Here is a 14,101-nt window from a genome sequence, read left to right as displayed (position 1 = left end):
TTAACTGATATGAATTACATCGTAATTATTTAATTACACGTCACATCAATGCAACGCGTTGGAAACCATAAAGACATCTCTAAGTAGATTAAAATATATTCATATAGCATTTATGCATTCATATTTGATACCAAATATAATACAATAGTAGAATAATCTTACACATACCCTTTGGAATAATAAAAATAAAACCACTAAACGACCTTAAATGACATCAGGACCCGCAAACACATATCTACACCCATATTCCATCATATCGCATTACGTACATACACATACACACTTTTATACTACACCGTTTACATGCGTAACATAGTAACAGGGGTCGTCGGACCATCTTTCTGCTAAAAGGACCTAAGTAACTGTCACGTCCGTCCAGCACGTTGTTCCCTTATACTTTCGGATGAGTCATCGACCTTTCAGTACACAAACATTGTGTTACTTACCATATTTTAATAAATATACAGTACCTCCTATCGTTTACTCACTTATTTTTATTTCAATATACTTGTGTATAAGAGTTTGATAGTTTGATATGAAATTCAAACATTTCATATTTCCGCAATATTCGAAACAATTATTACAAAAATTTCTACATTCTTTATAGTTAAAAATAGTGTATAACATTTTTATTTTGAATATTTGAAGTTTGATAATAATTGATATGCACATAATTTTTTTTTTTTTTGCATACACCTAAAAAACATTAAAAATACAAATGTCTATTTTATTTTTTTTATAATATAATGTATATTGTACATTTCGAGTACAAATATTAATGAAATAATATATTTTTTAAAAATAATGATTGTAATAATTTTGTTTGCGATTAAAAAAAATATATATTATTCCTATAGACTCGAAAAGTAATAATATGTTTTAACAATTATTATCTATATAATAATATTATTATGTGATTTGTTTTGCTAAATTAAATTCATCGTAACAAATATTGAAAAATAATAAACTAATACCAGTCTTTATAAATGTGTACTTAATAAAATATCATTAGACATAAATTATGGGATTACAAATGGTCTGTCTAGAATCGATTTTCATAAGCAATAATTTCTTATTGAACTTTAATTTGATACGTTTATCACTGTAACTTTTATAATGAAGATATATACTTGGCACATATCATACAGAAGACTGACTTATCTTTTTTTTAGTTATATTACAGAACAAAACATTTTTTCCCTATTTAAATATTCAAACATTGAACTTTAAAAAGTTGTTATTTTATTCCACTACTTCACTCATCTCCGCGGTAAATGTATATAAGTTAAAACTTACTAATAATAATTATCAATAGTAAATAACTTCCTACAGAAATAACATTGAAGTAGCTATATAATACCAACAGAATAATATATTATTACAAATTACAACAAGAAATCCTGAAACTTCAAATCATCTATAAGTTAATTGTATTTGAATAATATAAGCTAATTTTAAATCATTTTAAATTATTGATTTACGTTTAGTTACAATGTACAAGTAGTAGTGAAAGTTTAGAAACTATAAGTTATGATATATTAACATTAAACTTATTTCTAACTCATAAAGTAATAGATACTCATATAGCTACTATAATTGTAAGTTCGCAAGTATAATATATAAGAGGGACCATTTACAACCAATATTCATTTTCTTCTAAAAAAAAAAATGAAAGTACTTTTTTGGATTAGAACAAATCCGAAATATTCCGAATATTGAAATAGTATATTATACATTTTTTTTAATACTGAAATTATTTATTTTACTTATTTTATGCATTTATGGTGCAAATTTAATAATTTAATACTTTTATAAATAAAACTCATTATTTTAAAATTTTATTAATATTTTTGAAAAAAATTTTTTGCATTATTTCTAATCAAAATAAAACATTTTTTTTTTCATTTTTTAAATTATATTTTTAATTTTATTTTTGGGGTATTTAAATTTCCAATACATAAGAATCGAAATTTAGACGAGTAGTTTATGAGTTATAAATAAGTTGTATTTATGTATACGAATTAATAACACTAATAATATTAACAACATTATAACTATAGGTAATTGAAAAATTGATGATAATTTGTAAATTATATTTTAATTTTATGTTATTAAAGTTTAAAATCGTTATAAAATAATTATATTATACTATACTATATTCATTTTTATCACAATTCAGAGTAATTTTAAATTTAAATTTATTTGATATTTGACGTATAGGTCAAAATTTAACCTATTTGTAACAATAATATTATACAGTACTTGGTCTAGTATAGGTCAAAGAATCATAGAAAATATAAACAGTTGAGCACTTTTTTCGCCCCTGAAACCAAAAAGGTTTTCGACCCTTGCCTACAGCACCTAACTTTTTGAACAAAATGACACTAGAAACTATAAACTAAAAATTTTAGATTTTATATTAATAGTGCTTGTATTTTAATTTTAAATTGAATGAATTTAAATTAAATCACTGATATATAATATATACATATATATAACAATAATATCAGAGAAGTGTCAACAAAATATTATTAAATATTATTTATTACAATTTATACTTATTGGTTAATACTTTACCGAGCTTTATATATATATATATTTAATTTTTGTTAATAACCATCATTACTATCTCAAAATGCAGACTTATGAATTGTTTTAATTTAAAATAATTTTAATTTTTACTGTACCTATATTATAATATTATAAACACTCAGAAAATAAATTTATGATATATTTTTTAATCATAAATATGAACAAAATAAAAAAAAAAAACTTAAAAGGAAATTACTAAATATTAAATGTCTAAATAGACCGTTAATTTTAAAATGCAATTTATTCATGATGGTGTTTATTATATATATAATAAATTATGTACTAAAAAATGAATGACATGACATGGACAGGCGTTTGAGAGAATATCAGAAAATTAAATCTCATTCTTCTGTATTTTCGATAGTATTTTAATGCTATGCAGTTTTAATGTAAATATAGTTGCTGTTGTTTTTTCACCCAATTACGTTAATACTATGATGACTAAGACTGAAATATTTAGACGAACCATTGTCCGGTAGTACGTTCTAAAATGTTGAACTAAATAACTATTCTTTTGACATAAATGTAATAGAATTAGGACGATTATTATAATCGTATAAAGATTTGAGTGTTAGAGTATTATGTATTTTTTTTTTTTTTTTTAATTGTTATGAAAATAAAGTAATAACTTCTTTTTATAGGTTGAAAAATTTATCTGATATAAATAAAATTATATTTTATTTACAATAAATTCAAATTAATACAAATTAATTACACTGAAATATTTTTTAAAAAATATAAAATTTTATTAATACTATCGATATATTATAGTTGCTAGTCATTCAAAAAAAAAAAAAAATAAAAAAAAATACATATTATAATAAAATAATAAATGAAAACTATTAAAACACGAAATGTCAATAAATTAATATCTGAGTGAATATTTTTTTAGTTTAGTGCTTTATAAACATTTAACAGTTTTTTTTTAAATTTATTTTTCCCATTATTTTATAAAACTAGTGATTTTTAAAAAATAACATCTCTAAAGGACCATCTGGGACCACTTTCCAATCGATAGAGTATCCTTAAGAAACTTTTAAAGCACTTATACTACGACCCAAAAAATCTAAATCATTCCACTCCAAACAAAATCTGAAATAATATGGAACACCCAAAGCATCTATGTAGAGGGTCTTAAAAGGCTAAAAAAAATTACTAAATACAACAAAATAATAATACATCCGTGTCTTGCAAGTAGTGTGTATTTCATAAAAAGTTAAACTATTTAATATGAAAAATAAATTTAAAAATCATATAGATCATAAAAATTTAATAATTTACTTGTATAGGGTGAACAATTCTTTATAAGTCTTTTTTATTTATTTTAACTATCATAGATTTTAAAATTTACCAATTTAAAAAATATATATCTGAATTTTGTAAAACTTAAGTCACTTTTTACATGAAAATTTATTTTGAAAACAATATAATATACATACATCGTTATTTTACAACTTATATATTTGATTTTAAAATATGTTTTAATCTGACTATATTGCTTATAATTATGTATTTATGTCCTGGTAACTTTTAAAATATTTTAAATTGTACACAAGTATTAAAGTATATAAATATATAAATAAAATTAATATTGTTATTCAATACATTTTTTGAAACTAAAATATGTACAATAATTATAACTTAATATTGATACTAACTTTGATTTAAAAAACATAATCCAATGAACTATCGAATGCCTATGATGATTATGATATAATTATTTGTTATCTGACTATAAAATAAAGTTACAAATATTTATTTGACATTTTTAATTAATTTTTTGTTTTAAACAAGAAGCTTAAACTTTTGCAGCCTTATAATTAAAACGAAATGTTAATGGAATGCACCGAAATTATTTTGCTAAGAACAATTCTAAAATACTTCACTTAAGTTTTTCAAATTAAATGCATTAATGGCCGACTACCATGACAATGGTCTATTCGATGGTTAAATTATATTATAACGACCAATTCAAACCTCTTTGGTCTAATCTAGAAATAGACGGTTAATTCATTTTTCTTTGGGATCGAACAAATTAATATAAATAGGTCTTATCATTAGTTGTTTTATTATTATTATTGTTTTTAATACAATATATTGTACAATTATAATAAATTATATTTTATATACTAAATAAAGAAACAGAATTTTTTCATTGTAATGAAATGGTCATAAGCACAGGGATATACAATTTTAACCAAAATAAATGTATTACTGTTATAGTACACAACGCGAGGGAAGAAGATACTTGATAAAAACTGTTTAATTTTTTTTCTTCACAAAAAGAATACTTTAATTTAGTTTTTAATATCTAATATATGTCATATAAAAGTTGTATTATACAAACACATTAAAAAAAGATGTATAGAATTGAAAACGATGTAAATCGGTACCGTATATTATTAGATTACAGGTAGCATACTGCAGGACTTGAAATTCCACTTCTGAATATGTGTAAACATACCATTCTTAACATTACAATCATTAGATTTAAATTAAATTAAAACACCTCTTATATTATTTTGAACTACTTCCTTCATTGATAAAATAATAATACTATTATTTAGTAAAATATTAATATATAAATGTATGCCTAATGAATCATTCTTCAACACCGCTACCGATCTCACCAAGGTTTGTACCTTCAACTTAAATATAATATAGAAACTCTTGAACACATAATATTTAACTTCATGTACTTATTCTAATACATATTGCTAGATATTATTGTAAAAAATCAATTTAGGAATTTAAATTTTATTGAACTTGATATATTATCACGTCGTTTAATAAACAAATATTAAAATTAAATAATAGGTACAATTTTGTAGGAAGGTATTTTTGTGAATGATTATTATATATAATATATATATTAATATAATATTACTACGCATATTTATATTTTTTTTTCAAACTGATGTAATGTTCATACAGATTAAGTATTAATACTTAATCCTTCTAAATCGATATAAGTTATATTATAAATAAGTAATTTTTTTTTTTAGTATTTAACATGGTTTATTTTGTTTTTGTATATTAATAAATATTACACAAAAAATCCTTAAAATTTAGTCAATACATTTTTTCTATTACGAAGTTGTGTATACAATATGCATATACCGATTATAAATTTAAATTGTCCAATAGTTATTTATCGTAAATATACCTTTCTTAAAATAACTGAAGTGCTATTATTAAAATTGAAAAAATTAAAATACTAAGTTTCCTGTTGTTTACATGTTTACACATGCAATTTACAATAACGCTTTAACACGAAGGAATGTGATTTCTTTTAATTGACCTTGTCCTAAACTTTCTGTAACACCGAATAAAATGTGTTAAGTTTTGTATTTATAGGAATATCTTAAAAACGCAGTTTTACATAATATAAACGAAATTTAATAACTTGTGTATAAAAAATATACAATAATACTGAAGTATCTTATGGCATTGAATTAGTATTGGTAATTTTAGAATTATTATTTTTTTAGGTACTTATATGTATCCCTTTTAGGGCATACTGTAAAAAAATACAAAAATACCAAAATACGCATTACGTAATGGAATTCAATATCAAATAGTAATACAATAATTTTAAATTAAGTGTTTTTTTTTTTCTAAGTATTATTATATTAATACATTTTTTAAGAGTACAATATTCCATAAAATCATTATAGTTTCTCGTTTTAATTTTATATACCAGCAAATAAAATAAATATTCAATATTTAAAAAAAAAAAAAAAAAACATAATATTTCCTACTTTTAAATAATCTAAATACCACACAAATAACTCTAATAAAATACATAACATAGAATGCAAATATCAATTACTTATTCAGTTTTGGCATACAATGATTTAAAATATCTGTGAAACATTTTCAATTTATATTTTATGAAATAAAATGACATTTAGTAGATATCGATGATCATTTTAATATAATATTTTAAATTGGGAAAAATTCACACACATTTCAAATAATAGGTATTATGTGAAAACTTAAAATGTATTTTATCCAATGATTTATTTATGCGTAATTATAATATTTTATTATATATCATGTGTGAATAATTATATAATATATGATATTATATCAAAATAAATTATGATTTTGTAATTCAATAGCATAAACAGTCTCAATTATTTACAGTTTCAAAATATTTAAACTATTACAACGTTTTAATTTATATTTATTGAAGGCAAACAAAAGTAAAAATACGCTTCAAAATACTGATGGTCCATATAACTATGTGCTAATTATTATATTTTTATTTTTATCTAAACATGTACTTTTTCACTAGGTGAAATTATTTGTGATTTGGAACACGTTTTCTCCTAGAATCACTCTCTTCTCTCGTCCATCTAATTTAGGTTATTTTTTATTTAGCCACTTTAATCAAGTTGTAAAATCTAGATTCTTATTTGTTCACTGTTTATTATTATTTACTTATATATATTATATATATATAATATATATATGTGTGTGTTCACATGTGATATAAGATAATGAAATTAATATAAATATAAAATATTGATTATATATTCTATTGGTATTGGTAACTACAGCAACGAATTTTTAGGATACAGCGGGGTGATATAAGATCTATACACAACTACATAGATCTCTAAAAGTAAATATTGCATTCATATATAATATATTGATCAACATATTTTGTTTGATATTTTATTCTACCTGTTCCGGGCTCACAGATTATCCAAACTTATTAGAAACTCGAACTTAAATATGTTTGTTACACAATAAAGGATAGTAGTAAACACCTCAAGGTTTTTGCCAAAAACAACAACATGTTGTTGTAAGATAATCAGAACCACGATTATATTATTAATCATGAATTTTTTTGAGTTGTTTATCCTTTATATAAGAAATCTTATGTAGACATTTAATACACGCGTCGACTTGTAATGGCGCGGTTTTCGATGTATTCATTATTATAATTTTTTTTACGTTCATATTATTATTGTTATTTATTTTTTTTTTATAGATATCTGACATTGTGGTCGGCGAAAATCAACATCGAAATACCCAGGTGTTCGAGTGACGGACTTCATGTCTTCTTGGTAGGATGGTATGGCATTCAACGCGATTATACATAGAAATAGGTAATATTTCTTTTGTGGGAAAAGTTGTTTTGTAGTTAAATAAAAATGAAAATAAATATTTGTTATTTGACCACAGGCCGGATTTAGTCGATTGGCGCAATGTTAAAAGTAAAAATGTTCGTGAGCGATTGGAGTCTGCATTTTACATCGTTAAACGAGAATATGGAGTCACCAGATTATTGGATCCCGAAGGTATATCAACTTTCAACATAGATTAATATTGAGCATACAAATTAATTGTTATTAATTTTCTTTTACAGCATTGACACCCACGAAATTGATGAAAAATCAATTATTACTTATATATCATCGTTACACGAAGTGTTCCCAGAGCCCATCTGTAATGTCTGACCGTAATTTCCCATCGACGCTTATTGAAATGAAAAAATTAGCATCTGATTCTACTAAATTTCGTAATGAAAAACTTCCACCTCGCCATCGTGAAAAACAACACCTGGTTCATTTATATTAAGAACTTCAAGTAACAATACATATATGTACATGTTTTTTATGGTAGAAATATTTTAAACATTTTTTATTTATAGAAATATTTTGAGGCTGTTGGCGAGAATGACATTGAACCCAAATTACAAACTGATGCTATTGACCGTACCTGGAATCGTTTGATGATGTCATATCAAGATAGAGATTCTGCTATTCAAGAAGAAATAAAACGTCTTGAACGTTTACAAAGATTAGCAGAAAAAGTTCACCGTGAAACCAAGCGCATTGACTTGAAGTTGGATGAGTTGGAAACTAGAATTGTTGAAGAAGGTCGCCGAGCAGATAGACTCCATCCATTAGATGCAAAACACAATGCTGATCAACTGATCAACTGGAGACTGAGTTACGTTTGTCTGAAGATACTATTCAGTCATTATTTGTTGATGTACAAGAACTCAGAGAAGGACGATATGTGCAGGCGCCCGAGTTACAAAAGAGGTAACTTTTTTAAATTAGATTTACTCATTAAATTATTAAATTTATATACATTATTCTTTTTAAATAATTAATTTAGGGTGGAAAAATTGCATCAAAGATGGGTGAATTTGCGTTCTTTATTACATTCAAAAGTTCTTACTTCTTTGGCTACTCTAACAAATAATAACTGTTATTTTGTTGCTATAGCAAGTATAAATTGACCTATAATTGGCTACTCTTTATTTTTCTTTTATAAACCAATGAATTTACACTTCTGACTCTCTGGTGATCGTTAAAAAATACCTAGGCCATTTTTGACTTCAGACTGATACTTATAAATTATGAGCTCAAACTGAATATTTATGTTGAATTTAAAGTAAATCGGAGTAGTAGTTTTCAAGAAACTGCGTTATTCGAGAAATGGCCACTTTTTTTATTATATTATTACTTATAGAGAAATAATAATTGATTTTGAAAATCTGGAATGAATCACTAATGTACCAATTGCACCCTCGTGTATACAGAATTTATAGCATGGCTATTGGCATTTACAAAAAAATAACATCACACACGAAAAATAACAAGGACATTAGTTAAATTTCAAAACCACTGATTCAGAAATTTAAAATTTAAATATTTGAATTCGTGTTTTATTTAATTTACTACTATTATATTCATATGTGAAAATGTACTAAATTAATTATCTACATGAATCCTAATCAACATCATATTATGTGGTTTTTGGTCGAAAACCAAGAGCGGCTACGTCATGTCACTAAACTTAATTATATTAATTTGTCAAGATGAATGATATTAAAATTAAATTATTTGTTATTTATATGTATACATTTAGACTATTTCTTTTCGAAAGTATATTACTCTTTCGCTGTATTTTTCACTGTATAGTGTAAGGTTGTCGCGTTAGTATGAAATATACATTTTCAGTTGAATGTTTAAATAAAATAAAATCTAAGTTGTAAAGTTGTAAAAATATATAAAATAAATACAGCGTAAATACATTGTACATATTTTACAGTTTAGTAATATTAAACTAGATCAGTTTCAACTCTCAAGATAGGATATACTTGTATTATAAAAAATAATAGCCTATTAATATTTTATATATGTATTGAACAAATTATAAGTAAATCATATTATGAAATTGAAATATTCTTAATTTAGTGGTATCTAAAAAAAAAAAAATGTTTTTTTTTAATGTTGTGGTTGAAACCCTAAAATCCAGCATCTCATTGCAAATTCCGAGTATTTTAGTCAGCGATGAATCCCCGAACAGAAAACAATTTTCTACTACGATAATATATAGTGATTGGAATGCAATGGATACTCACATAACAAGAATTGTAATATTTCGACTCTGTGTCGGAACAATACGTCGGTGGTGGGTGGAAATGTATACTGTCCATGCGCGCTGTAGCTCCAAGATACGAAGATCCCGACATATCTACGTAAGCGTAGGTACCTGTGAAATGAAACAAAACACAAAATATGTAAGAAAAAAAAACTAAACAGAATTCTCAAACACCGGAAGTAAAAGCGTAAAAAAAATATTATTGATATTAGTTTTCGTTTGACTTCCAAAGAGGATTGTATTACCAGTTCGGTTACGGAAAGTATTATCCCATTTCGGCCCGGTAAATTTGTGTCGGTCTCCTTTGTACAGTTTCCACGTCAGAGACATTTCGCCCGACGCATTCCGCCATCCGCAGAATCCAGACTCGAACGTACACCGAGCTTCGGTGGGTACGAGAACTGAAATGATAATAATATACAACTAAAAATGAATCGGTCCACATGATAAATATAACATAATAAATTATATTTTAAACTCTAAATGTGTATATTCACACACCGATGGTCGTTTATTTTCAACAAATATTCAACGACATAAAACTCGAGTCATTGTTTTTAACAAGTGAAAATTATATGTTTATAAGATTACAAATCGACCGTGTTTAAATCCAAATTTTGCTGTGCTTAAATAATAATATTATGTAAATTGTTTTCATACAGTTATTAACCAAAGAGCTCGTAGCGTTATATAGATGAGGTTTTGTTTCAAGCAAAAAATCGATGTGTTTTTTGGAAATTCATCTAAAATGTAATATAATATTGTTGTATTTAGAAAATGTAATCGTTATTATATGCATAGACTACCAATATGTTTACGAGGCCTGAAATTCAAGTTGAACACATACTAACTAATAACAATAGCTCGTGACGGTTTCGGAGTTATCAAAATAATGGATGTTTTGTTCTTATTTTGCCATTGTACAATCAGATCGTTTTGGGATACAACTCATATTGTACACAATAGTAAATAATGTCCACGGTCAATTAATGGCTTCTGGTGATCATACAATGGGCATTGAAAATTCTAGATAATATAATATGTTCGAGGGACGTTGTTAATTTCGTTAATTTCGTGGAATAAAATCTTATATATTGTGTGGGATTTAATTTAGCCTTTTACGGTAGCGATCAAAAACGCACAAATATTGAAATAAAAATACTGTTGGACCTTTTTTTTTCATTCTGAATAGTCATATCAATATTTCTATCGTGCCTGTTGGCTAGGATAGATGCGGTTTTTCATCCATTGCATCGATACCATTTGAAATGAAAATTAAAGACGGACAATAGCTAGTGACTTATGTCAGATATCAAAATTATTATTTCGTTGAAAAAAAATCATTATTTCCATAAAAACACAATACAACACAAAAGTGTAGTAGGTATATGAGATTTACGAAAAATATACAAACACAATGATGATCAGATGAATGAAATCTGGATATCGCAATAACCGATGTTTTATGCGTTGTTTGGTGTTCTGGTAACTAATGCTTTTTAAAATAATGGATACCTACTTAGTTAGATAAATTGTAAATTACTTGTAAGTTATGTACGATAAACAAATATTAAACACATGATCAGTATGAAGTTTCTATAATATTATAATAAATATTTTATGGATTTAAAATGTTATCTTAAATACATTTTATGACAATATACACTAAAAATATTATCGAATTATGTAGTCGAAATTGACATTAATAAAATTGTAAGCAAGTGTAAACATTACAGTGAGAATAACTAAATCGAAGCTACTACATTATGAAGGTAATTATAACGAGATACCTAGTTAATTAATTTATGGCATAAAAAAAACAAAAAAAAGTATACTACAGACCATAGAATAATTAATTATAATAAAACTAAGATAATATTTCCTACACAAAAAAAAACATTTAATATTAAAGTAAGCGTTTGTTCTTTTTTTTTTATTAAAATATAGGAATAGTAATGCGTAGTAATGTAGAGAACGGAAGTTGGAACTGACAAACAAAGCTGAAAATACACAGATCCACTGTGTAATTATTTAAAATCGAGTACCTAAAATAAAACATATTATAATATAACTAAAAATCAATTATGTCATCTTACTCCATTTTAACTAGGTACAATTTATATAGTTATCATTTTAAACTTATAGTTTATTATAAAATGTCATTAAATAAATCAGATAAAAAAACTCCATTTATCTGTTCAAAAATTAATGTTAATGTGAAAAATCATAATATGACATTAATATTTTAAGAGCTCGGAAACAAAATTTTTGAACAATATTTACCCATACAGAAATAATTGTATAAACTTTTTTTTTTATTAATAATAAATTATTGAAAAATATCAATCCATAATAGCATATAGTCACATTTAAAAAAAGTAACTGAAGTATAAGTACTCGTATAACTTAAAATATATTTAAAAATACAAAAAATTTTTGAAAAGTACAAAAGCTAAATATAATATTATTTAGATAATAATATTAAGTACAACACTCTATAAGTTTTGTTTAATAAACCATAAAAATATTGTATTAGAACTCGGTTTGGAACTAGTATTAATTGTATTTACTCAACTAATTGTTGAAAATATTTTGGAATATAAAACTATTTTTTCTGAATTACCAAAATTACAAAAATATTATAAATACATGAAATTGTTTATTTTTAAACACAATTGTAATTTATTTCATTCAGTTTTATACATATTCTGGCTCGGACGATTATTAATAAAGCTGGTATAATAACAACTAATTTCATTTCTAGTATTCGTGTGGTAAACAAAATTTTTCTAGTAGGTACCTTACATTACCTAATTTTTTTCTCTTTATTGTTGTCTTATTAGTATTCTGTACACTAATTCGTAAATGGATAAACGATGTTAATCAAACTTATCGGTGTTATAAAATTCCATTTTTTATTAAAAGTTAAAATGTGTTGCCTTATAAAAGATGCGTTAAGCTTTATACAATCATTTACTGCATTATTAAATTAATTATAACATCTTTTTAAACACGAAAACATTAAATACACAATATGTTAATAAGCTTCATAATACAATCTAGTTTAACTATAATAATTTAAAGTACATAATATTTTGCCGGAGGTGTTAATAATTTACATGACTAATTTAAGGGAAATTAATTAATTTGTTAATAGTACATTTTGATATAAAATATGCAGGCACTATAGTCTAAAATTTCAATAAGTATAATAGACAGTGTAAAATGGTTATTCTAAAATAATATGATTTAATTTGTGTCACACATTAGATTGATATATTTCTAACATAAATCAAGCCAATTTATTATTCGAAACATTTTGCATCGTTATTATTGATAATATTATATAAAAGCAAGTGTTTTTATTTAGTTATTTTTTTTTTTAGTGTAGATGTTTTTGATTTATCGTCACCGAGTACCTATATCTAAAATCAATCAATATTCGTGCAATTTAGAAGATACTATTTTCATGTTTTCATGTTATGTGATTCTAAAAAAAAAAAGCTTGCATACAAAAAAGTATTGCCAATATTTGTTAAAAAAAAAAAATAAATAAAATAATGTATACTTACAACAGTTTTCGGTTTCATCTGTTTCGTCGGGACAATCTGGACTAATGTCACATACATGATGATACGGTATACATGTCATGTTATCGGAACACAAAAAATGTGAGTCTGTTGGACAACCATTATCAGTTATGCCAGCAAAGTATTCTAGAAAATACAAATTTTGCAAAATTAAAATGGATAACAAAAGTTTGATATTTTTCAACTATATTTAATGAGTTAAACACAGTTATAAATCCCTATATTCAAAATAAATAAGTAAAAATGGAAGTTATTACTATTTTATTTTATTCCATCATTGTTATTTTATTATCATAGCATATTATACATTTAAACGCTATGTTATATTGGAATCAATAATTTATTATATACAGTTGGTGGGATATTTTTTAATCATACGTGAAATGCTTACAATAACAGTCAACAGTATTTATTTTATACCTAAATTGTAAATATACTGGTATATGAACTTCTATTATGTCACAACAAATAAGAAAAATAAAGTAAAATGTTAAAAATAAACGGTCATT

General features: G+C 24.3%; 1 protein-coding gene across 6 annotated transcripts in view; it reads right to left on the bottom strand.

Annotated features, from left to right (window-relative positions):
- Positions 1-14,101, bottom strand: part of LOC114126210 (tyrosine-protein kinase receptor-like) — a 339,695-nt gene that overhangs the window by 50,571 nt on the left and 275,023 nt on the right. For all 6 annotated transcript variants that reach the window (XM_050208083.1, XM_027990101.2, XM_050208085.1 and 3 more), the window contains 3 exons: positions 13,575-13,718; positions 10,248-10,403; positions 9,983-10,113 (listed from right to left, as the gene is read on the bottom strand). In XM_050208083.1, coding sequence (XP_050064040.1) covers positions 9,983-10,113; positions 10,248-10,403; positions 13,575-13,718 — 431 coding nt within the window. The remainder of the gene's footprint in view (positions 1-9,982; positions 10,114-10,247; positions 10,404-13,574; positions 13,719-14,101) is intronic.

This window comes from Aphis gossypii, chromosome X (genome assembly GCF_020184175.1).
Source record: "Aphis gossypii isolate Hap1 chromosome X, ASM2018417v2, whole genome shotgun sequence".
Taxonomy (NCBI): Eukaryota; Metazoa; Arthropoda; class Insecta; order Hemiptera; family Aphididae; genus Aphis; species Aphis gossypii.
This window is presented reverse-complemented; position numbering and strand designations above follow the sequence as displayed.